The sequence below is a fragment of the Fusarium poae genome, assembly GCF_019609905.1.
Source record: "Fusarium poae strain DAOMC 252244 chromosome Unknown contig_4, whole genome shotgun sequence".
Classification (NCBI taxonomy): domain Eukaryota; kingdom Fungi; phylum Ascomycota; class Sordariomycetes; order Hypocreales; family Nectriaceae; genus Fusarium; species Fusarium poae.
Genome location: NW_025408662.1, coordinates 343,283 through 368,551, shown reverse-complemented (window position 1 = coordinate 368,551; position 25,269 = coordinate 343,283). Strand labels below are relative to the sequence as shown.

The 25,269-nt window shown below is 48.5% G+C and overlaps 6 protein-coding genes across 6 annotated transcripts; 3 read left to right on the top strand and 3 right to left on the bottom strand.

Annotated features, from left to right (window-relative positions):
* Positions 1 to 24: 24 nt before the first annotated feature.
* FPOAC1_013953 (uncharacterized protein) lies at positions 25 to 2,269 on the bottom strand (the record flags this gene model as incomplete). Its single annotated transcript, XM_044858293.1, has 3 exons — positions 25 to 48; positions 97 to 118; positions 1,596 to 2,269. The coding sequence occupies 3 exons, from the start codon at positions 2,267 to 2,269 to the stop codon at positions 25 to 27; spliced, it is 720 nt and encodes a 239-aa protein (XP_044700749.1).
* A 2,717-nt stretch (positions 2,270 to 4,986) lies between these two features.
* FPOAC1_013952 (uncharacterized protein) lies at positions 4,987 to 6,895 on the bottom strand (the record flags this gene model as incomplete). The annotated part of the gene is made up of 5 exons (XM_044858292.1): positions 4,987 to 5,190; positions 5,509 to 5,685; positions 5,795 to 5,901; positions 5,953 to 5,999; positions 6,063 to 6,895. The coding sequence occupies 5 exons, from the start codon at positions 6,893 to 6,895 to the stop codon at positions 4,987 to 4,989; spliced, it is 1,368 nt and encodes a 455-aa protein (XP_044700748.1).
* Positions 6,896 to 7,929: 1,034 nt separating this feature from the next.
* On the top strand, positions 7,930 to 8,385 carry FPOAC1_013951 (uncharacterized protein; the record flags this gene model as incomplete). The annotated part of the gene is made up of 1 exon (XM_044858291.1): positions 7,930 to 8,385. One exon carries the CDS (start codon positions 7,930 to 7,932, stop codon positions 8,383 to 8,385), a length of 456 nt encoding a protein of 151 aa, XP_044700747.1.
* A 6,236-nt stretch (positions 8,386 to 14,621) lies between these two features.
* Positions 14,622 to 16,725, bottom strand: FPOAC1_013950 (uncharacterized protein; the record flags this gene model as incomplete). The annotated part of the gene is made up of 2 exons (XM_044858290.1): positions 14,622 to 16,022; positions 16,144 to 16,725. 2 exons carry the CDS (start codon positions 16,723 to 16,725, stop codon positions 14,622 to 14,624), a joined length of 1,983 nt encoding a protein of 660 aa, XP_044700746.1.
* Positions 16,726 to 18,711: 1,986 nt separating this feature from the next.
* Positions 18,712 to 19,377, top strand: FPOAC1_013949 (uncharacterized protein; the record flags this gene model as incomplete). The annotated part of the gene is made up of 2 exons (XM_044858289.1): positions 18,712 to 19,200; positions 19,249 to 19,377. 2 exons carry the CDS (start codon positions 18,712 to 18,714, stop codon positions 19,375 to 19,377), a joined length of 618 nt encoding a protein of 205 aa, XP_044700745.1.
* A 4,850-nt stretch (positions 19,378 to 24,227) lies between these two features.
* Positions 24,228 to 24,899, top strand: FPOAC1_013948 (uncharacterized protein; the record flags this gene model as incomplete). Its single annotated transcript, XM_044858288.1, has 1 exon — positions 24,228 to 24,899. The coding sequence occupies one exon, from the start codon at positions 24,228 to 24,230 to the stop codon at positions 24,897 to 24,899; it is 672 nt and encodes a 223-aa protein (XP_044700744.1).
* Positions 24,900 to 25,269: the final 370 nt, after the last annotated feature.

Below are 25,269 nucleotides of genomic sequence, written 5' to 3'. Positions count from 1 at the left end.
CTGAACAACGTCTACTGCTGTTACTTACCAGCACATTGTTCCCATGGTCTGCAGCCATTAGATAATGGGATTTTTAATGTCATCAAAGGTGCGTACCGGAAAGAACTCCAAAAGCTGGCTAGTTTGTCCGATTCTGCGCCGGTTGACAAAGTCAACTTTATCCGGGCATACGCGAAAGCCAGGGAGGCGGGCATGAGGAAGGATATTATCTTATCCGGCTGGAGGTTTACTGGAAATTGGCCAATAAATCGGTACAAAGCTCTAGCACATCCGGAAATTCAGCCGGACAAAGAAAAACTGCTGGAAGAGTTCAAGACGCCGAGCCCTCCTCAACTGCACTCAGATGATACGCCGAAAACGAGCCGGCAAGTGAGGGAAATGGCCAAACACCGCAGTCGTCCGACCAGGCGGAAGTATAGTAAGATCGCAAAGGGGTTAGAAGCTTTAGAGATGAAGGTGGCCGTTCAGAATGCGCGGATTACTGGCCTCGAGGAGCAGATGGCCCAGCTGCGGCGAGGGAAGAAAAGAAAGGCGGTACCGAACCCGAACCGACGATTCATGACTCTGGCGGAGACTCTAGCGGCTGGAGAGGCTCTTCCTGACTCAAAGGATGCAGAAGTAGAGGTGGTTGTGGATGAGGAGGTCGAGTCGGTGATTGAGGTGGGTGTCAGGTCAGAGGACGAAAGTGAGGACTTTATGGTCGTAACAAAGCACTGCCAGCGCACACGGAGCGGTCGGGAGGTCAAAAAACCACGCAGACAGTAAAAATTGGCCAATTTTCTAGATACTTTCTCCAAAGTCTCATTTATTAATTGAGAATCGGGCCTGTTTTTGTGGACATCAAAATTTGGATTTTGTATGAGAGGAGCGAAATTTTGGTTATGCATTAGGTGGGGTTATGCATTAGGTGGTCCTGGATGGTAGCTTACGATGCACTGTCGATGGTAACTTGTGAATTGAAGAGCGAAGTTCCTCCGGCCGCGCGCTCCGAAATCCCGAAGCTAGGGCCCTATGAGATCCGTTCTCCCGGGCGTAATAAACTTACTACTACATCACGGATATATATACATTCACTTAGCATTAGTTAGTACACTTAGCTCGACAGCTATCAATAAAACATCTTTACCTGAATACGCCTCACCCGCACTATTCACTATTAAGAGACGTGACACTTCGCTTTGCTCAGTATAACGCCCTACGCATCTGCCAACATAAACCTAGTACGGACTAGTTTATCCCTTGGGAATCCCAACCGTCACACTACCTGTCAAAGAGTTGTTCTCATCCTAAGGTCAACCTTTCATCTTGAGGTCAAGGTAGAAGCCTCACCCATGGTTCTTCCAAAACCTGATCGAGCCTATATTTTGAACGTCTCCTTCGTTTTGTGCCTTGTCTAGTTGCTGAACCATCTTCGTTAAACCTAGTATCGCGATAGGTAGTAATAGAAACAGTAGCAAGCCAAGTTGCATAATAAATCGACGGCAAGATTTATTGCGAGCTTCAGGACTAGTGGATAATCCATTGGTTTTGAGCTAAGGTAATAATAGGCCAAACAGAGCTGCTGCCCACCAGAATCCCGCAAGGGCATCCCATACTTTCCAAGAATGGTGGAGCTTTGTATGCGCAGGAGAACTTCCACGAATCTCGGAAGTTGAGGAGGTAATAGGGGCTTCATAAGAGCAGTAATAGTTTCTTTCGCCTTCTCACTCGCAGGGTACATGAGTTCGCTTGTCCCTTCCTCCTCGAGGCCTTCAAGCGCAGAGGTATCGGTGTAGAACCGGAACATCTTGATCGCGTGAATGAAATCCTCATGAAGCCTCTCGCACTGCCGTTCTTTGTCTGCCCAGTCTCCAGTGCTGGCCCTGGCATTGACGCAGTGAACATCCTTGTGGTATTTTGTGAGGGCATCGATGGTGGGTTTGGTGAGCTTATAGGCAACCTCACTACACTGATCCATCTTGACGTGGACAATTTCAGCTTCAACGCTGATAAACTCGTAGTTCACGATGGCTTCAAAAATAGGATTCGCGGATTCGGGTGTCTCGGGTAGGAACAATGTGGTCAAGGCCCAGGTAGCATCTGGCGTTGAGAGAGCCTGGGCAAGACATTGCTGGAGCTGAAGGGCGGATTCAAGATGTTCGTGAGACTTCCCGATACGCTCGAGAGCTTTTGTAAACCACGGCTCGACCTCTGAGCCCAGGGTGACCTCGACAGATGACGCTGGAGGAGTAGGTGAAGCAGCAGATGCTGGCAATATCTGCAGCGGCATGTTGTTTCCTCAGATGGTAGTTGAGGAGGAAGCACTGAATATCGGGAAATCCTGTACTTAATGAGTCTGGCAATTGACTGGTAGTCGAAAAGGGACATGGCCAAGATAGCATGTGGTGTTTATATACATGCATGAGGAATGATGCCATGCTGACAGACTAGTGATGTTGTACAGTATGTACAACCGTGTTGTACGTACGTACAGAAAGAAAAAGTACGTACACGTACTATGTACGTACAGTAGGATCTACAATACTCCTAATATAGGAATTTGTGGGTCATATTGTACAAATACGGGGGGCTGTAACAAAACTTGCTACGAGCAACAGCACAAGCTTTTGAGTCTCAATAAGACAAAACATTAACTGGTGAAACTACGGCAGCGCGACATATTATTAACTCAAATGCGCTAGTATATACCATGCAGTACCCCTCACTCGGTCATACCCCTCTACCTACCGGTCAGCAAAAAAAATAGTCTCCCATACAAAATGCGAATTTTCAACATAACGGCAAAAACCTGGCAAAAATAGCAAAACAAAATTCACGTTTAGGATCAAGATTAGAATCGACTATATTTTAATATTCCCTTAGTCTTTTAACTGCGCGGCCTGCGCGGGTCCGTACAACTAGTAACTCTTCCGCCTCCGAATTTGAACCCTCATCCTCTTCCACTCCTCCCACCTCGATCACATCCTCGACAGCCTCTGTCTCTTCAGCTGCTTGGTCTGGCTCAGAAATAGTATTACCGGGCACTAGAGCCTCGGCTAGTGTCATGAACTTCCTGTTGGGATTCGGTATCGCCTTTCTCTTCTTCCCTCTGCTCAACGGCCCGACTTCCTCCTCTAAACTGGCTACTCTTGCGCTCAGCGAGGCGATCTTTGACTCTTGCGCTTCAAAACCTCTCGATATCACAGAATACCGTCTTCCCGTTGAGGGACTTTTGTTCTTCCCCAGATCCCTGATATGACGGCTGGTCTTTGGCGTGTTATCAGAGTCGCGTTGCCCGTCGCTGGGGCCGTCCGATGCAGGCGTCGTTTCCTTCTTGTCTGACTGAATTTCTGGATGCATGAGCGCTTTCCGTCGAGAGATCGGCCAGTTCCTAGTCACTCTCCAGCCAGAAAGGATGTTTTTCTTCGTCATGCCCACTTCCCTGGCTTTGGCATAAGCCTTGATGAAGTTGACCTTGTCCACCGGGGCAGAATCGGTCAGGCTTGTCAGTTTTTGAAGTTCTTTACGATAGGTAGCCTTGGAGACATTGAACACTCAATTATCAAGTGGCTGTAGACCGTGAGAGCAGTGGGCTGGCAGGTAACAACAATATACGTTATTCAAAAAGCACGTAGCTATCCACTCATCCTGGATTTTGAGTTAGCGACATTTTTTATTCAGAAGGCTCAGAACAAGCAGATACGCACGGATACGTGGCTTCTATGGCCATCTAATATGATAAGCCTCGCATCGGACTCATCTTCCGGTTGTGTTTGGGGAAGATAGACTTCTCTGAGCCACTAGATTGCGATATGGTTGTCTGTCCAGCCGTTGTCGGACGTGATATAATACCAGTCGGCCACCTCCTCGAGCTCTTCGATAAACCACTGTTGTTGAATTTCTTTGCCTTTAAAGATAATCCCAGGTTTCAGAAGACGGCCAGTTGCAGTCACGGCTTCGAGAAAGCTAGTCCAAGTGCGGGACTGAGAGCCTCTGAGGAAAGCCTTCCTTTTGGGATCGCTGCTGCCGATAACCAAGGAATCCAAGCCTGGATTCGCAATGGATTAGCTGAATCAATGGGTATAACGACAAATGCTTACCAAATCCAGCCATTATACCGCCATCGTCAACGTTAAACGTGTTCTCAGGGTTGATCCAGCCATATTCTCTCTCGCGAATATTAAAGTACCAATTGACGGCGGTCGGGGTAAAACAATTGAACCTCGATGCTTCTTGGCGTTTTCCTACCTTGCTCTTTATGGATGGATGGCGTTTCACGAACCTGGCTAGCCAATGGACACCGATAGGCCGTTCCCTGCCTTGTTGTCGTAGGAGGGCAGCGACGGTGGCACGAACCTGACTGTGGGATGGAGCATAGCCTAGGGCCTCTTGCCGAAGTATCCAGGTAACCAATCTGGCCTCTTGAGACTTGGATAACAGCCGGCCAGGATGGGTGACTTCAGATTTAGGTGGTATGCCTCTTAGTCGATCAGAAAGAGTGGTCTGGGGCATGCCATGCTTCTGGGCGGCCTCATGTTGCGAGAGTCCATTATCTGTGACATCTAGTATGGCTTCGATAACATTATTCTCTGTATAAGGTAATTGAGGCATTTTCAGTGTGGTTTTGGGAGGCTGGTGTAGATAAAAATCTGATGAGACTTGGCGGAGGGAGGTTGATGAGGGAGGCGTTTTGAGACATTTCGCATTAGTGCTGTACGGTCATACCGCAAGCGTTACTAGAGAAGGAATGTTAAAATATTAAATTTTATGCAATTTTAAACACAGCCGCTATTTTCCCACGCTAATAGCTTCACTTTTGGTCAAAGACTGTGCAAGTGAAAAATCGCATTTTGTATGGGAGACTATTTTTTTTGCTGACCGGTAGAGGGGTATGACCGAGTGAGGGGTACGGTAGTCTAGATGGCTTCAAAAGCTTTGAATCAACGGCTTGTGTGATATCTAGATGATAGCCTTGTCTGTTGGTCACAGCCCCGTGATAGCCTCACTTTAGTAGTAGTAGTAGTAGTAGTAGTAGTAGTAGTAGTAGTAGTAGTAGTAGTAGTAGTAGTAGTAGTAGTAGTAGTAGTAGTAGTAGTAGTAGTAGTAGTAGTAGTAGTAGTAGTAGTAGTAGTAGTAGTAGTAGTAGTAGTAGTAGTAGTAGTAGTGTTCATTACGCCCGGGAGAACGGATCTCATAGGGCCTATAGCTACGCTAAGCTAACCCTAGCCTCACTTTGATGATATAACGACACTTATTTGCACCCAAAACCCAAAACCAGGGTACCCATGGTTGTTGCTGTGCCAACCGTTTGTTTTTGGATATCCCTGATCAATTTACTGGTGCGATCCAGATCAATAAGGCTCGTTTCAAGGGATGCATCATTCTAGTCATCAATCCATGAACGCCAGTCGTGGATTGATTATTGATCTTGGATTGCAGTCTGGACTATTAGGAGCCCTGTTTCTAACCCTGCTAAGATTGTTAGGCAAGTCCATGTAAAGCAGACAGGTAGGGAAGATGAGGACGAACCGAGATTGAAAGTTTAACCATGAGTCCTAGACATGTCTCCTGCCTTTTGCCCTTGGCGATACTTGCCACGAGTTTTTCCCACCAGGCAAACCTTTTGTGGATGGATTTGTCGATGTTCATAGGTTCAGGTGGGACCTCCACCTGATTGGCGATCCTCTTCCATATCCACCGAATGCTCTGAGTATGAGGGTAAGTGTCTCGATTGTATAAAGTGATTTAGACTCTGCATGGCCAACCCTGACACTCAAACATAGAAAGAGGAACGTGGCGATGCTTTTGCACTTACACTTTTATCTGTCATCAGTGGAATGTGCGCCAACCAGTCATCTAATACACTCTTGTGGTCAGAGGTGGTGGCAAGCATGCCAAGTAAAAAGGCCGGTAAAGGGGGCACTTGAGTGAAAAGTTGAGGCCTCAGCGTTAGCATGATGCTTATGCATTTACCGAGGTTCTCAAGGTTGGCAATAACAGAGGGGTGATTTCGTGGTAGCCTGGAAGACCTAGTCAGCTATCATTCTCTTACTCCCCACCTACCCCTTCCTCTACACACATACCTCAAAAGACGGCATTGAAGGTAGACAGTCGCCGCAATCCTCCAAGCCTCAGTTGCACGGCTACTTATCACTGGATTTTGGTTGGTGACCATAATAGCTCGCAGATCTCCCACTGAATTTGTCCATTGTGGAAGCTCAGAAAATCCCCGATCCAAAAATTCCGCGGTGATTGGGACAATGAGGCTCTTGGGTTCCTGCTTCATGCGGGCCGCACAGTATGTGGTCTGGCTTATCATGTGGAGCAATTTAGTCGAGACGCCACATCCACTACGTATCTCCAATAAATCCTCCTCTGTATCGCACAGTAACCAGTTGAACTTGCTTGCTTCATCCTCCATGTCCATCTCAGATAGCGAAGGGAGAGTCTGAAACATTTCAGCGAGAATCTGGTGAAATCCGTCTTTCCTTTGGCGTGTTGCGGGTAAGTTTTGCAGTTGCTCCGGTGTTTGAGGGCGGGTCGATACAGGCTGAGAGGATGAAGTCACTTTGTTGGCCTTATTGTTGTTTCCACCATGTTCTTCAGCCTTACGCTTGAAAGGGGTGTCTCCAAGACTTTTGATATTGGCATTAGCTCCATTTTTAAGATCATTATCCCCAGCACCAGCACAGTCGCTACTATAGTCACCGGAGCTCTGGTGCTGAGAAACAATCTTATCAAGGAAAGCGTTCGGCAACGGGGAGAGAAGCTGGTTGATAGTCGACAACCTTTCGGATTGAGACCAATTTATTATTGTTGCATCGAACTGTCTCAAGCTGGGTAATGGACAAGGCCCAGTTTGATCAAGAACTGGAGACTGGGTTTGGTCAAGAGAAGAGAAGCTGGAGGCGGCCATGGCTGAATGTGCTCAAGTCAAAGGGAGAGATGGAAGTCAGTAGTAGTTTAGGTTTCGCAAAAGAATCTAGACGGGGGCACTGTCACAGCCTGAGCCTGAGCCTGAGCCTGAGCCTGATCCTGATCCTGGGGGCGCTATAGCTATATATATGAGAATGCAGTGTAAGGTCAGGGACCTTACATCCTAGTCTTTGCCGTATAGCGCAGCGGGTAAGGCCCTGAATGCATCCAGGGACCCTGGCCGTGACAGGCACGAGGTTTTAAGCTTGAAACACGACTGTGTCTTATTTCTGCTTAGGTCTCCTTTAGGTATCTCTCCGAGTTTGATGAGTGTCCGTACTTCTGGGTGGGTTTCTAGATTCACGCCACTGTCAATACTCGCTGTCGACACCCTGTGTTGACCGGGAATGACACTGCAATTTGAGTTGCTGCCTAACGTATTTCACCACCACCCAGCCCACCCACTTGGGGATAGTCTGAACACCAATACAGCTATCTATGATGCGTACATTTAAATATGGGAATTGATAGGGACGCATGATACTTTTACTACGGGACGCATGACCTTATGGACGCATGACTTTTTAAGTAATTTAATTGGTTAAAAAAATTTTACCCCACTAGTACTTCTGTAATCCCTGCAAGGAACAATCCCACCTCAGCGCTCATCATATGTCAACTCAATCAATCAATCACCCCAATCAAATCAATCAAATCGTCGAATTCTTCCTTTCAATCAAATCAAATCACACATTTCTAAAGTTGAAATAATTGACATATTACATATGCATCATGTGATCGTCTAATCTCGAGGGAAAATCCAGATCTTCCCGAGCCACTACCCTACACTAGATAGTCGCAGATGGAAGTCTACTCTCAAATAGCGGGGGAATTAGCGGCAAAGCTAAGTATCTGCTATCGTGATCTACGCATGACCCCACCGCGCGTATGCAATGTGGAATGCGTTTTCCAACCATGTCGCGCCATCGAAATAATCCCTTCTACACGTGGTTTCTATTCCATTTCACCAGTAGGATGTCGAACTCGCCACTCTCCCCGTCGCCAGCTGGCTTTCCGCCAACAACATTGACACCTTGCCCTACACCTCCTTCTTCCGTCTTCTCACGATTGTCTCAGCCTAAAACGGTCGCCAAGCAGTTGGAAGAAGCAGCCGTTGGAGCTTTACCTCCCAACCCGACCATTGAGAATCTGTCCAAGATTACCTGGAAGAACCGTCGCCTCGTCCAGGAGGATTTGTTAGCTCGAAAAGGTGCAAAGGGCAGGAAGAGCTGGATTAGGTCGCACGGGACCTTCCTAGTTGAGCTGAACTATCAGGATCTACCGATAGGTCACGTCTGGTGCTGCAATCGATGTGATATGAGAGGCGCAGCGGAGTTCTTTTCGGTGCAAGCCAAGTCTTCCGCAGCGGACCATCTTCGAAAGTCTGTGCTTATCCCGTTCAATCTCATTGACAAGATATCCAGCAGCTGACAGACCTGCGTAGAGCTCACCGGATCACCCCAGCTAGCCAGTCTAGCGAGTCAAGCGAGTTGCCCGAGAGCAGGATCACGAGGAATACCGGCTCTGTGAGGAATCCGCGGCCGAGCTCGAGGTCGTCATGAACAACGAAACGCGGTGGAACTCCACTTACATGATGATTGAGAGGGCTTTGCGAAAGCAGACAGATATCAGAGCATTTATCTTTGCAACTCAAGAAGAGGAAGACGGGGCAAGACGGATCCCGGCGGAGGACATATTGTCCAGCGAAGACTGGCGGGTTCTTGGCGAAGTCAACGAGATTCTCAAACCCATATACCTTCAGACGATGCGGACGCAAGGCTGGGGTAAAGGTGACAGCCATGGACGCCTGTGGGAGGTGGTGATAGGAATGGAATATCTGTTGGAGCATTTTGAGGACTGGAAGGCCTTCTGTAGTGAGGTTACGGAGGAGACGATGGGAGAAACTCAAGTGGATGCTGCGGAGCGGATTGCAACGGCGTCAGCAAATTTCCGAGAGTCCAACGGTCGGCCAAGCCGCGTTCGCCGTCTCCCTGCCCGCTTTGAAGAGGATGAGGTTTACGCGCTACCACAGCGGAGTCAACCTCCGATATTCGTAGAATCTGCCTTACCGTTGCATTCTCGGGCTGATTATTCTACGGCGGAGAAACGATCAGCGTCCGAGACGTCGCAAAAGAGCACATTACCAGCGGACCATCGAGCCTACATTCGGGCATCAATCAACAACGGGTGGAAGAAGCTGAATGAGTATTATGACAAGCTCGGAGAATCTCCCTTGTTTGCGGCAGCAATCATTCTTCACCCGAGGTTCGGGATCAGCTGGTTAGAGGCGACTTGGGTGTCTGAGGAGCAACTCGCTTGGGTTCGTGATGCCAAGGCTGGAATCAAGGATTACTTCACCCGTTGGTACGACGCGAACCAGGGACTGTGCGAGGAAACAACGAAGTACGACGCAGCGCCAAGGACGATGGGTCAAGAGGATGATCAGTACACTCAGTGGATTAATAGCAAGACAAAGAAAGCGTTTGCGACGGGTGGCAGTGTCGGCGAGCTCGAAAGGTACCTCCGTCTCGAGCCACAGGATACGCAGGATGCTATCCAATGGTGGAGAGACCACAGGGCTTCGTTTCCTTCACTGAGCAGCTTTGCCCTGGATGTCTTTGCTATTCCAGCGATGGCGAGCGATTGTGAGAGACAATTCAGCCTAGCGAAGCTGACGTTGACTTCTCAGAGGCTCTCGATGGGCGCAGATACATTGGAACATGTTCAATGCCTCAAGAACTGGGTCAGGCAGGGCGGAGTAAGGTTAGGTAGTTGGGTGGGTAGCTGAGTGTTGGTGTACACGAGGGGGATGACTTCGGGTTGGGGTCCCCACTCACGGAATTGAAAAGGGTATCAATCAAATCAAACAAATCAACTTCGGGGCCAAAGTTGATTTGATTGACATATGATGAGCGCTGGTGGTAGTGCATCCTGTGGCAATGGGGGATGTATTCTGACAGGCGAGCTATACCGTATATGGCAGGCATTTCGACGCTAGCCGGTGGCTTTGCTGACTGCGACTCGAATCCTCCGTCAGTGGTCGAGAGAACTTTCCTCTTTCATACATTTTGTTGAATGTTGGAGGGTTCACCCTCAGCTTTAGGATTAAGGTTTAGGATTAAAGTTTGAAATCCTAAACTTAGATCATAGGACTTTCATCTAGGACTTTCATCTAGGACTTTCATCTAGGACTTTCTAGGACTCAAGTCCTAGAAGGAACCAGCCGAAGATATAAGGTCTCAATAGTCCTTCGATTGCGAGATGATGAAAAAATACACACAATACACCTTAACATCTGACACATTTATTAAGAAGGCTATGTCGTATTGATTACCTTCACACACCGACAAGCGGATATCTTTGAGATCGAGGTCCAGTTGCAGCCAAGCTAGTGTTATATTCTCCGACGAATCTACCTTCCAGAAACAAACAATCGATCGACTAGTTCAGTGTCGGGGTCTCGGACTGCTCGGAATGGGGTTCGCAGGGAAGCCTTCACTGGCTTGTGAACCATGTCGTCTCAAGAGAAGAAAGGTACACAATCTCGATATTGTTGCTTGTGGGAGTGTGTGACTGACTTTCCGCCCCTAGTGTGACTTCAAGAAACCGCAGTGTTCTACTTGTTGGCGCATGGGAATCGCTGACTGTACATATCGCAATACACCGGAATTCACAATCAGGGATGAAACGTCCAAGGTAACAGAAAAAGCACGTCGAAAATCCAAGATCAAGAGCAGGCAGCCATCCCGGGAGACAACGCCATGTGATGCAATTGTTCACATACCGCAAGATGTACCTCTACCCTTAGAGACCACTGCGATAGGCTATTTTTTCTCCATTTTTTCTCGATCTGGAACCTTTGCATACCTTCCCGACTACGCCTCTACTATAATCGCAGATGAAAAGGTCATGAGAGCTCTTTGCGCATCCGCCTTGGGGTCAATGGCTGTGCAGTACAACAATGATAAACTGCTATATTCAGCGCGGTGCTACTACTCCTTATCCCTTACTCAAACTAGTCGAGATCTCAGTGAGCCGCAGACAGCTGTGCTTGACAGTACTTTGCTCTGCGTCCTTCTCTTATCGACTTTCGAAGCCTTTTGCTTCCATGATAGTGGGAATCCTCAACATTGGATTGCCCATATTCAAGGATCGTCTAACCTTCTGCTGATGAGAGGCAAAGCCCAAGTCGAAAGCCCTTTCGGGCGCTTGCTATTCCACCATGCTGGTGTGAATATCCTGATTGATTCAATCAATCACGGTGTCCCAGTACCTGTGAAGCTTCTCCAGCTTTTCGAATATGCTACAACGTCATCTATCCTAGACGACTCTATTAGTGAGAATATCATGCTATTAATGTGGCAGATGGCTGTGATAGTGCCAAAAATGGCGAATATGGCCGCCTGGGAAGTGGAGGAGGAGATGCTACGTCTAGACGGCCAGGCAGCGCCCTCTGCGAGGCGCTATATAGTAAATCGGCTGGTGGCGCTTGCGGATAAGTTTCATCTGCGACAGGCAATGCAGGCGGCGAAGACGTTGGCTCGGCGGGATCAAGAGCAGATATGGTAAGTACTCGCGAGTGTTTGTAGAGAAAGTGGCTAATAGTGCAGCGCGAATGAGATGTACATTCTCCATCTATCCTAACAACAAGCTAACGAAGGAAAATGAGGGTTGGCTATGACTGAATTTGGAAACGAAATACTGTTCGGGTGGCGCGACCTAGAAAAGGTACCAATAGATGATGGATAGAAAAACCTCAGAGTAGCACCGAAGTAGAAGCTTGGTGGGCATTGCGTCTCGGCTATTGTACGCCTGAACCGATGTTGTTTGTTTTGTTATGATCCTTGCAACTTGCGTTTCCATTTCAGGAAAATGTGATTAGTCTTGGGTTTATTCCTGATCCTTGTCGCTGTCTTGGCAAGGGGTCAAGGAATACTTGATACAGGAGGTTAGCGAGCAGGAGAAGAACTTGAAACCCCGAACTTTGCCTAATAGCGTAATTTTGTTGACACCCTTTCGCGCTCTCAACGTCCAGAATTGTGTTAAGGTGGTTACATGCCGCATCTTCCCCAGTCTCAATCAATTATGTGAGATCATCCCACCAATCGCACCGGCTCTTCAGTTTTGGATGTCAAGTGAAGCATGTTTGTACCGGTAATAGGCAGATTAAATGTCACTCGTCCCCTTCAGCGACGCAAGTGCGTCAACCCATTGATCATCACTGAGGCTAACCAGCGGCAGTGAAGGCGTGTAGATTCCAGCTTTACTCCACGATCGAATGCACTGAGCCATCGCTACTATCTCCCTCCTCAGCCGGCTTCTCAATGGTGCCGTCATACGCCCTGCACTGCTAAACGTCCTCTCGCTCTCCGCAGACGACGATGGGATGGTGAGCATATCAATCGCCATCAGAGACAGCCGCGGGTACCGATTCCTGTTGATTTTCCACCAGTCAATCGGTCTACTCCTGTAGTGGTGACTGTTGACAACATCCTCAGCACAGTACCGAGCATATTCGTCATCAGCAGTCGCTCCCGCTGTCGTGTGTTTCGTCTTCCGGGTGCTCTTGCGGCCACTGGACGCTGCCAAGAACGAACCCTGGGCGCATGGCGGCCCAGCTACACTCCTAGCAAGTCTCCGCTCAATGTAATCCATTGAGGCCTCGTCAGACGTAGTGAAGACTTCGCAGTCAACATCGCGTTCCCTGTAACTCTCCCAGATCTCTCTGAGCTTGGCTTCGTACTCTAATCGCCAACTCTTAGCCTTACGAAAAGGCACTCGAGACCACAGTTGATCGAGAAGGCGCCACTTCTTCGCCGGGTTGAAGACAACAGAGAGAATAATGACCTCGCGCACCATGTCCGACTACCCACGCGAAGACGCCTCTTGGCTCATGTCGTCGTGCACAGACCACCGAGGCACACAACTGGAACTTTCCTTCCGCGCTGGCCCGTCTCGTTCCATCCTGGCGTCGCCTCTGAATGGGCTCTTGAGCTCGTTTGAGCTGGCCGGAGCTCGTCGTGTTGCCACGTGAGGTGTAGCGGTGAGGGCGTAATTTTAATGCTGTAAGTGGTCGCAGCTGCGGGAGGATTATGAAGTCGCTAGTACATCCACCTAGGGGCTGGCTGGGTTTGGCCGCAAGTTCCTGTGACCAAAGCGGGGAATAACTATGTTGGGTCTGGACAGTTAGTCGACCAATACAGGTTGAAGATGCAACAGACATGTGAGACTTCAAGGTCGAAATGGTCTTCTGAGCGTGAGAACACTGACGCCGATAGAAAGCTCTTGAGGGAGATGTCTAAATGGAGCAGTTTTTGTTTGCATTACTTCCAATCTACAGAAAACCAGCATGTGTTTAGATGGATGTTCATGGGGGAGTAATTGCAAGACGGGCCTACCCTATACCAATGTGCTAGAAAGATACCAGGGTACTCACGTATTCTTCCACAGCTACGCAAGTAACCCCTAAACAGCATTTCATGGCCACGAGGATTCGCTTTTCAACCTCGCCCACGCTTGACATAGTCCTCGTGGAAATTGGGAAATGGTCCCATTCAATAAATTACTTTTGATATTTTAGAAAGTAGTCGTTTGTGGGTTGCGGCCAAGCATGATTACTGCAGTTGCACGATACCTATTCTGACCTGTAAATCTCGGGGGTTTAGATGTACCGGTATACACTAACACATCTTAGCACCTACACGGACCCTGGGCCTTCAAGACGACAAATCACGCTCGGTCGCGTCAGGTACCGCCAGGGGCCGGTTGACGGGTTCAAGAAGTGACGCTAAAACGAGCCGCGTCACTCGTTCGACCGAATCGATCGATTTTCGATCGAACGCTTGGGCCCGTTCGATTCGATAGCGAATAAAATGTGCCGTGTTCGATTCGTATGTCGAATGAGAAACACCACATTCGATTCGCATCGAATCGAACGCCAAGAAATTCGATTCGATATTCGTAAGACTTGGCATCGAATGAATCTATCGATTCGATTCCCGTTCGTAAGATGTCCATCCCTGCGTCGAGGGTTCAGGTTGATTGATGTAAGTGTATGAGTAATACACCAATCGATCGACCGGTGGGTTTCGGTGTAGTTGATCGGAACCTTGTGTATAGCGTTGCCAGGCACTCGATTTGACCATGGAGGATTCTGACAGTGAAGACAAACGTAAGCACGGTGTCCCTTGGTCTTTCTGCGCTTCGGGCCAAGCTCAGCTTGGAGATGTTTTTCGGGATAATCTATGTAGAAAAAGGCATTGAAATTCCATGAAAGTTTCGATGCAAACGAGCCTATAGAAGCGTTGTTAGTCCCTGAGGCTGATATCTCAGAAGCCTGAGAAGCCATAGATGCTAATAAGCAGTACGTTACTGCATGGTATGCGACAACTGGAGAGTTTTCTTTAAGATTTAATTAAGAGATTTTCGGGTAGTTAGCACAGTATGCATACATCGCGTACCCCGCACAGCCTTAGAGGGCTACAATCGTTAACTCCAATCATTTCTATATTCAGCAAAGGCATTGTCCTCCAAGTAGCTATTTATTTTGGCCAATATTTGTGTAAGTGAAGTTGGTGAGTTTTGGTGAAGCTTTTTTTTATTTTGCTTGCCGAAAGAGGGGTTGTGGATGGTAGTAGACGCAGACGCATCGCGCAGGAGCTCCATAGTCAAGCTAGATGCGTAGTATTGAACAGTCGATTGCCAGTGTCAGTGCCTTTGGTGCCTACGAATTTGTTCTTCGAAAGTCGCAGTGCGGCCAGGCTGGCGCCGCAACGTCTCATGAGGTCTGCGAGTGGATGCGTCTCCACGACCACGTCCGCTTGTACAACGCCTGCTACAACAATGATGCGGACATTGGCCTGTAGGCCGTGGACGTGCTCGATGAATTGCATCAGTGTTTTTCCGCTATTCACAACTGAGTCAACCAGAATAATGGTGCGCTGTTGATCTACGTGATGCACTTTCAAGTCCGGTGGGGATGAGGCATGGATAAACATTGCCTGAGGAAACACCATATTGACCCCGAAGGCCATAGCCTCTCCACCACGCATCAACGCCACAATAGAAGTTTTCTCTTCATTGCGCAGTCGATGGCCCGTCGTTTGGTGACCCTGTACGTGGGGAATGTTGTACTCTTGAAGACCAATCAGTTGGGTAACGAATTCGGTGGCCAAGTACTGTCCGACCAACCCATGGGCTTGCCTTAGGGCAGGGCCAGAAATAGAAGCGTCACGGGTTGGTGTCGTCAACAGTTGTGCTACAGGCCTGTCCGTAGCGTGCAGTATCTGGACGGAGCGGCGGTGGCACATGACTGATTCGATGAACAGCCGATCATCTAGGTGAGCTAAAGGCAGCCGACCCTCGTCCAGACGCGGTGTTGATTGACTCGGGAGAAGAACCTGTTGTGCTCGGAAGTTTCCATCATCCATAGCTTTAGATAAGGCTTCGTCCATGCTCCAGCTCCTAGTCTGCTTGTCGCCAACAACGACAATAGCTTGATCAGCACCCTTAAGCATCGGCAGATCCAAGGGGCTGTCCCCGAATGCCCAAACATAGAGATGGGCGTTTCGTAGTTGAGAGACGATGGCAGCTTTAGCCGCTGCAGTAACCACGAATCCATCCTTAATTCGACCTCCACCGATGACGTAGACCGTCTCTGACAATTTGTACCTCTCCAGAACCTTTCTCCAAACGTGACCAAGCCCACATGTGACAACTAGAGTACCAATATGTCTCCGTTCCGCGGCAAGTCGCAGGAGGGAGGTGATTTGTGGGTGCATCACTATGCCCGCAGCCACGGCATCGCACACGGTCTCAAATTGTTTATCATCAGCTACCTCTTCGTACAATAAGGTTGCTTGGTGAAATGCAGCTTCCGAATAACCAAGGCGACTGCTGAAGAGCTCATGCAATGGAGATCCTGTTACCAAACTCGGTTGAGCCCGAGCAAGTGTTTCCCAGAACAAAACGCCCGTGTCTTCTGATGTGAGAGTCTTGTCGCCATCCATCACTAAAACCGTCTCAAGATCATCATGCTTGGGCAAAGCGAGGATTTCATCCAGCTTAGCCTGTATGCGAGTTATATTAGATTCGACCGTGCTGGGCTGCTGGAAATGCAGGATTAGATCCATGGTTTTGGTAGCAAAGCGTCTGCATTTGCGATGCTGCAGAACAAGATGTGATTCTCACGACAGAGGTTGCGTAAAGGGAAATCTCTGTCTCTTGCCATCTGCGCAGGTGGTCGTGAGACATGACAATGCGATGTTTCTGTTCGTCATTCAAGCAGCGCTGCGAGATAAGACCGACCGGCATATTCAAATAAATGATGTGCGTGAACGTTGCTAGGTCATTCGAAGTATACACTAGTTGGCCAGAAGCATCCTGTTCTTTCCAGAACATGAGATGTCCAGTCACGATTGCAGTTCGCCCACTGTCAAGGCTTTCCTTCCTAATCGCGTCGATTGCCTGGCCACGCAGGTTTGACTTGTCCTGTGCGTCCAGCTTGTGGAAAGCCTCCAGACCACCAGGAATGAGGGATGCAATTTTGTCTGACCCTTCGAACAAAATGAATTCGGCCGGGCTGAGTTTCTGTCGCAGATATTCCAGCAAGAATGACTTGCCCGAGCCGGAAATACCATAAAGACCAATGACCGTTGGCTTAGGTGTTACTTGCGTGCTTATGATTGAGCCGGCGTTAACCGTGGCAGGGGCAGAAGGCAGACCTTGGTTATTACGGTCATTGCCTGTGCTGATAGTGGAAGAAGCATCCATTGGGAGGAGGATTGTGAAAGTTGGCGATGTATGCGCCTAGACGTTGTGCAAGAGAGAGCAGAGAGGGGAGGAATAGCATGTGTGTGTGGGGGATGAAAACCAAAGATGGGAAAGAGAGAAACATGTCTAGATTTGTCCTTTTTATATCTTTTTTTCTGCTATGGATATCAAGATCAGGCCGATCATCTCGACAAGACCGTACACGAGTGAGGCCTACCATCGCGACAACCCCTCATGCGGGAGGCCGACTACCATTCTGACCGGTATGCAGGCGCCTATTCTTCATGGGAGCGAGTTCACACGGAGGTGTCCGTGGCGCAACAAGTATAATCGCTCGTCAGGCCTCTAGATAACGAGAAACGGCATATCTTAACGGCAAGCCGCAGTCTGGTCATGGTAGCAGGGGCCATATCACCCGCAGCCGGCGGCAGATTCGTGTAAAAATAATCGGATCGATCCCATGACGGCATGCAACCTCTTGCAACTTATAATCTTTGTTCGGGTTGACAACTTCGCGTATTGAGGACAGGTCGGAATGGTTGCACAAAAAGGAGGCCGTTCGGTAGAACTGCCATCTCGATGTATATTTTAAAAGCAGATATGCGTACACGGCAAGATGCGCGAGGGTAAAATCAGGAAGCTTTCGGATGGTAAAACCATCATATTGCGATCGACTTATAATATAGAATACATCAGCCGTCTCGCTGAGCTTTTGGAGGGGGGTCGTTGCAAGGCGTCGTTCGTAGATTTCTTCTCGTAGTCTAGCTTTGTACCACGGCTTTGGATGACGAGGTAATCGCAATCGGCCATGCCATCGAAACAAGGCTCTCTGGATGGTGTGGTGCATGCTGCGCATACCTGCTTCATGATATCGCCTGCACGGGTAGAAGCGCCAATTAGTAGTAGTAATAGTGTTCCTTACGGCCGGGAGAACGGATCCCATAGGGCCTATAGCTACGCTAAGCTATCCACGTATCCCCCGCTTTTCGTCCACTCTACACAAAAGAAAGCCCTACTGCTCTTTCCGACCTTTTCTTTTCTAGCCCCGTTTGCTTGACTCTGTTGAGCGGGGGATGCGTGGATAGCTTTAGCGTAGCTATAGGCCCTATGAGATCCGTTCTCCCGGCCGTAAGGAACACTACTACTACTACCCCGCCTTGCTCGGCGCCCAATCAAAGACGGATTTGATATCTTTCGAGTGTCACACAGCATAATTTAAGGATGACTGCAGTGGTTCGGGTAGTCGCGGCCTGTTTATTATCCATGAAGGTTGGAGCTATGCAGCCGATTCCATTTCCATCCATGCCCAGTGCAGCCGCACAACCAAGAAATATATTTCGACGAATCATAATGTGACTACCCTTTTCTCAAGCTGCAATGTTTGTTGTGGCTGCAGCCGGTCAAGCTGACTGCTTTCAAGCCTTCGACAAGGGTTGTAGCGAACCCGAAAATGGCAATGCAGCACAGTTGTTTCTTTTCCCAAAGTGTTCCGGAAATTGCTCAAACCGGCCGGTAATGCAAAAGGTTCTTCTTACGGCTTGGTTTGCCGCAGGCTTGTATAAGGTAGAATTGTGTACCCAAGTGTCTCCATTCTGGATTTTACAAAGAGATTGGTGCCACTTCAAATGGTTCTTTTGGTCTCACTCGCAAATCCGTTCCTCACCACGACGGCAAATATCTCATCCACAACGTTTCCCGCAACCGAGCAGACCTGCGTATTTGGATATGATATATCGATATCAACTGTGCTATCTGGATATATCGATACTGATATATATCGATATCGATATAACTCTCTGCCTCTTAAATGGATATCCAGATTGATATCCACCTAAATACCGCTCTCTGATTGGCTAAAAAGATCTTATCAACTGATTAGATGATGAAAAGGTTTCTCTCAATTTCATCAGCACCACCATCTCAGTACTCGTTCAAACGGCCCTAGGTTTTCTAGCACAATTAGCTTATCCAGGTGATTTATCGACCATGACATCATCTCAGACCACCGCCACCTCTACGCCCTCGATTTCGGACCAGCCCATTACTGGGACGTCTCTGGACTTTTTCCTCTTCTTCAACGCGACGTATCCTGATGAAGACACCCAGAACACCACCGGTGGGTCACGTAAGCGCAAATCCAGGGGTATGGTGATGTATCGATGTCTCCATTGCCCTGCCGATAAGCCCTGGGCGAATCGGAAGCGGGACAACGTATGGCATCACGCCCGGCGGTGCCATGCCGATATTATCTCTTCCCTCGATCGCACGCTCATTGGGGGCAGTTCTGATGTTGTAGATGATGAAAAGGAAGTCAAACGTCCTCGGATTGATGCTTTTCTTCCCTCTCGTTACTCGGATGGTGACTATATCGAGATCAAAGGAAAACATATCCGCGGTTATCCCACATGGCAATTGATATCCTCTCAATCCCTCCTGAATCATCTAATATTGAGTCTCACTTCTCATCGGCGCGGCGTATGCTATCATGGGATAGAGAGAGCATGACCTGTGAGAACCTTCAAGGTTGAGTGTGTAGGCAACTGGATGCGCGAGGGTATCATTATACCCAAGTCTCACGGTGGCAGTGGCGTTATTTCCAGCGTTACTGTTGAATTTAGCGTTGAAACAGAGGCAGAGGACTTTCTAGATTAGGGTACTTTCTTGTTCTTTCCTCTAGCCTGCAAGAATTATATGTGGTTTATCCAGGGTTGAAAGCCACTCCACCCAATCCACTCGGCGATGTCGTGGATGGATTGGGTGGATTTGGGTGGATTAGAAGTGGGGTAGTTAAGGGCGCCCATGTATTTGGCAGAATGCCTCTAACAGAGGCTGATGTGCCCCATACTTTTTGCAATATTGCTACCCTATGTCAAAAACACTATAAAACTTCTGAACAGCGCAATTTTAGAATACATATAATATAGGAAACACTATTCGAATGTCCCATGCTTTCTCATTGGGATGACGTAAGTCTTGATGGATATACTTAAGATTTGCTCCGTGAGTGCATATCATCATGAGGGCCATTAATAGGCGTATATTTTTCCTCAACAACATGTCCAGCAAATATCAAGCTCGACTGTCCATACTTTTGATTTATAATACAACAATTATACCATTAAATAATTGCCGGCAAGCTGAATTAAAAAACGCGTCCAGATCCCTCAATATCTCAATACTGCGCGAAAAATTGCAAGCGATACTAATCGCGTTAAGCTCGTGATGTGAAGGATGTTAGGGACTTATCTAATACCCGACCCCAATATGGCACTCGCTACGTGCTCGTCCACCTCAAATTAGCTCGAAAGGTAAGTATCTGAAACATCCGCAGGATAAGGGCATATTGTGCCAACTGGTCGCGTTGGACGCGTCATTCGCGCTGACCTGACGACCTGTTGTTGACCCATCACCTGCACCATGTTTTGCGATTTCGACATGACAAAGAGATTATTTTACCATGACCTCGCCTGATTCCTGCTTCGACATTTCCGACAGCGGCTTCGGGTCCGCTGCCGAATCAACACCCTGCCCGACGCTGTATCCTACCCGTCCAACCTCGACCCCTGTCTCGACTCTGAGGAACTCTTCCGCAAGCGATGAACAGTACGAGCGTACGCTCTGGAGGCATTTCCCAGGCTGGGCGTTCTCTGAGCGAGCCAGGGAGACGCGTTGCTGGGCCTGGCAATTTGGATATGACATCCAAAAGGAAGACGCCCGCAGATGGATATGCCGAGCGTGCATTCGCAAGAATAATCCACATCCACGACATTTCGAAGCTGATGGTATTCATAACGCGTACAATCATCTGTTCAACGACCACGGGATCCGCGCTCCGCCTGGAATGACCCAAGGAACTGCTGAAAAGAAGGCGAATTCTAAGGGCAGAAAGCCCCCGGGGCAGCGGACTCTCGCTGAATCCATGAAGCTCGATCTACACGACCCCCGAGAACAAGCGATTGCAAATGACTTCATCAAACGCTTCCACAAGGAACACTTCCGGAGGCTTCTGATCGATTGGATCGTGGCCAAGAATCACTCCTTTTCAATTGCCGAGGAGGCAGAACTCCATGCTATCTCCGATTACTTGAACCCGTCAGTTTCGGCACGTAAAGCCAATATTACCCACACAACTATTCGAGAAAAGATCGTCGCCGCATTCGAACAACATAAGCAGAAGGTGATAGAGGTCTTGGGCAAGGCGCCTGGACTTATCCACATCTCCTTCGACGGCTGGCGGTCTGGAAACCGATACGCCCTATATGGTATCTATTGCTTTTTTAGGGACGAAAACAATAAGCCTTGCAAGATTACGCTTGGGCTCCCCGAAGTTAGCGCCAGGCACACTGGGCCTAATATCGCCGCAGAAATCCTCGACGTAATTGAATCGTATCAGATCCAAGACAAGATTGGCTATTTCACGCTCGACAACGCAAAAAACAATGATACCGCCATTGAGATTATTGGTGGAGAGCTCGGCTTCGTTGGGGCCCGCAGGCGAGGACGCTGTTTTGGGCATACCTTGAACCTCTCCGCCAAAGCCATTCTATTTGGGCACGATGCTGACGCTTTTGAGCGGCGGATATCAGGGGCAGAGCCTCTTACCGAAGCAGAACATTTGATTTGGCGCAAGAAGGGGCCAGCAGGCAAACTGCACAACCTTGTGGTAGCTATCCACAGATCTGACTTGTTAACTGGCATGCTTCGCAACATTCAACAAGAAGCCTTCAACAAGTCATCTGACCCAAAACTCAACGCCAGGAAGCCGTTGGATGTTATTTTGGACAACGATACGAGATGGCTGTCACGGTTATACATGATACGACGAGCTCTACTGCTTCGCGACTATATCGAACGACTCATTGCCCACCATCGAATTGACTCCGAACAGCAGAACAAGGCCAAGAGGGGCGGTCCTAAGAAGTCACTCACATTGCCCTTTATTTGCCAGCCAGAGAACCAGCTATCCGACAAGGACTGGGAGGTGGTCGAAATATTTGCGCAAATACTTAGTTACTACGAAGCCACGATCAAAATGCTAGAAGGCGACGGCCAGATCCGCAAGCGGAAGCGTGGGTGGACTGGGTCATATGGCAATATTTGGGACGTTATTCAAGGCTTTGAATTTCTTCTCGAGCAACTTGAACGTTTTAAGGACATCGCGAAGGACTTCCCTGATACTGAACACTTCAGGATCAACATCAATTTGGGCTGGCAGAAGTTGAATGAGTACTATGAGATATTGAGCGAGACGCCCATCTACTACACTGGCCTGGCGCTCCATCCAGCATACCGATGGAAATGGTTTGAACGCAACTGGACTGATCGCCCTGAGTGGATTGACGAGGCGAAAAACATGGTTCACGATGTCTGGCGTTTTGAGTACCGGGAGGCCACGTTGCCTGGACAGGAGCCGTCAGCCGTTGAGCCAGTTCCCAAGCAGCGGAAGACTTCGGACAATCCGTTTCAGGAATACCTTAAACGAAACCGCTACACAGCGCCAGAAGCAGGTCATGATGGCCTCACGCCAGGCGAAGACGAATACCTGCATTGGATTACGCACTGCGAAAGTGGTGATGGCTCCATCAACGATCCTCTCGCTTACTGGCACGAGAAGCGATTCAAGTATCCAAACTTATCGCGAATGGCGCTTGATTTTCTCACGATACAACCAATGTCTGCTGAGTGTGAGCGTCTTTTCTCAGCAGCAGGTCGGATGGTGAACCCTCTCCGCCACCAACTTGAAGCCCAGATTATCGGGATGTGCCAGGTATTGCGTTCATGGCTGAGGGCGGGTATTATTCATGAATTAGATCCCTTCTTTATCTCAGTAGACGAAGAAAAAGTCAACCTCGAATTAGCTCAGATGTCGGATCAACAGCTTGAAGGATGGGCAACAAAGTGGCTCACTCAGGTGGTGGGCGTTCAAGACGAGATGGGGGCCCGTTAGGGATAAGGTCCCACTCGGAAGTGGGACTACGTGGGCAATGGCTTCGGGAATAGCGTCACCATCATGGCATTAAGAATAGAGGCAGTTGCCAATCCACCCAATCCACCCAATCCACGATAGCTTCCAGTGGATCCACGATACTGAGATATTCAGTGGATTATGATCTACCCACTCCACTCGAGCTGCTAGTGGATTGAGTGGAGTGGCTTTCAACCCTGTCTACAGAGGGCGCACCAAGAATAGCCGCTGCCACGCCTGCCTAGGCCATCGCTGTGGTGTTGCGAGATCACAGGCACAAGAGCGTGATACGGTCAAGGAGATTTGATACATTCTAGAATGACTCCGCATACTGAAAAGTTGAGAAGCGTCCAGTATTGCTCGGTGAAATTTGTAAACTTCCGTTGCGAGGTAAACTGGGATGTTGCGGGCTGTGTGACGTTGCTTTATGTAACTCGGTGTATTGCGTTAACTTATATCACAATAGAAAATAGGTGGGAAAAGAAGTACCTTTCATTTGCGGCATTTTGATTGGATCAAGCCCCTGTCCGGTACGCGATGGTAGCCCCCACGCAGTCAAGGAGATAGTGGGTGGCACTGTTTTTAGGTATAGTCCGTAGACGAGGCTAGCTCGCAAGAGAATTGGAATTCCAAACATGGCGCTGATAAACCGCCTTCAGTTGTGGCGTAGTTACACGGCCGCCCAAGATCATCGAGCTGATGTTTGCCAACGCCAAGCCCCACTGGTTATCTCCGATACCCTTGTAACGTAACTATAGCTCTTCAGTGGGACCCAATAGGCCCACGGGTACCCGTCGCTATAATATTTTCCAAATTTTCCAGAATATCTTACCTAAATTTACGAATAAAACTATGAAAACATTTCCATAGGTAGATGATGGCATTTTGAATATATATGAAGCTTTCTCTCGGACTTAAATCATTTATTGTAATTTATTTGGATTTTTTACAACGTAGAGAATTTTATTCCCACGGGTATCCGTAACCAAAAGCGAGATTCTTACGTAAGCGCAACTTTTGAGATGTTTTAATTCTCCGAATTCTATATAACATTTGAAGTACTATCAAAAGATACTGTAGGCGTTTTTATTTTATTTTACATTTTTAACATCTTTCTTTGTGTTGTAAAATGAAGAATGAAAAGTCAGCGACGGGTATCCGTGGGCCTATTGGGTCCCCTCTTTAGTAGTTATTTCACCCTATGAGGTACCTCCAACAGCCCGACAAGGCTTCCCTCTTTCCAACCTAGTTATTTAGTTGCTTACTTGCCTCAGTCTCTTCCCCCTTTCGTCCTGTTCTCCCTTGCTTTGGTGGGCGTTGGTTAGAGTTAAAACTTGTTTTACCCTACCATGAACATTAGTTATTACCACGTACCCGTTCAAAAACAGACCTGGTTCAGCTTTCCCAGACTTCTTTTGCCTTTTCTGTCAAACCGAATCCTTGTTGCTTCTTAACACTGTCCGTTCTGGGGCGACCCCATCTCATCAATCCATCCTCCTGTCGCAACTTCCCTTGTTAATCCCTGGAGCAGATCGCCATGTACGATGAAAGCTCGCCATCCACCGCCGAAGCCCGGCGCCTCAAGAAGCGAGAGCTCGATCGCAAAGCCCAGAGATTAGCCCGTGAGAGGACAAAAGGTAGAATTGCGCAGCTGGAGAGCATGGTAGACAATCTAAGACACAGCGACTCGAATGCACAGGTGTCTACGTTAATTGATGAGTTGGAGAAGATTACAAAGGAGAGGGACAATTTGTTACAAGTGCTCGACTCTCTAGGATCAACCATTCGTCGTCATCTTGGTGGCTCCAACACCAGCGAGATATCAACCGACATCAAACCCAAAGCTTCGCCACGCACCACACCGAGAGCTGATGGACCAGCAAAACCAAGTAGCTCTACAGTCCCAATTGACTCCGTTTCACAGACGAGTGGCTCTTCAATGCTGGAACTCCCTATGAACGCGCCCCCAACGAATCCCCTCGCCTACAACAGCTGGACGTATCCCGTCAGCAACAGTCCATATGAGACCTCCACGGCCTTTGACAGCTCCATCCTCCCACCATCTGGTGACGGTTTCATGGATATTCAACCTCTCCTACCAAGCCTTCCAACTCCTGCCCCGAAGACGATGATGTTATATTCCCTAAAGCCACAGTCTTGTGCCACTGCTCGAGCCCCACGAATTGCGCGTCCAACTACTACGGCGTGAAGCCTAACGTTTGGCGTACAATCAACGAAACCGTACAGAATCGCCCAAAAGAATTGTTCGAAAGGGTCAGCAATCCAGTACCGGCCGACAGGTGCACCTCCTGGACACTTGACGGAACTTGCCTAGCTTCGGTCCAATTTGAATGATCTGCGTGGTCGCTTTGACCGCTTCGTGTCAATATTGGCCACTAGTTAGTTTTAGCTTTGTCGTTAGCTCACATGACATTACAGCGAAGCACACTACTAAGGGGGTTCAATCTCACCCCCGGGTCGCTGAGAAGCAAAGTGCGCTTTGATTTGCAAATTACTGAGGGGTACTTTGATTTTAGTGTATTTTTGGTGTAAACATAAGTAGATTCGGTAATCACATA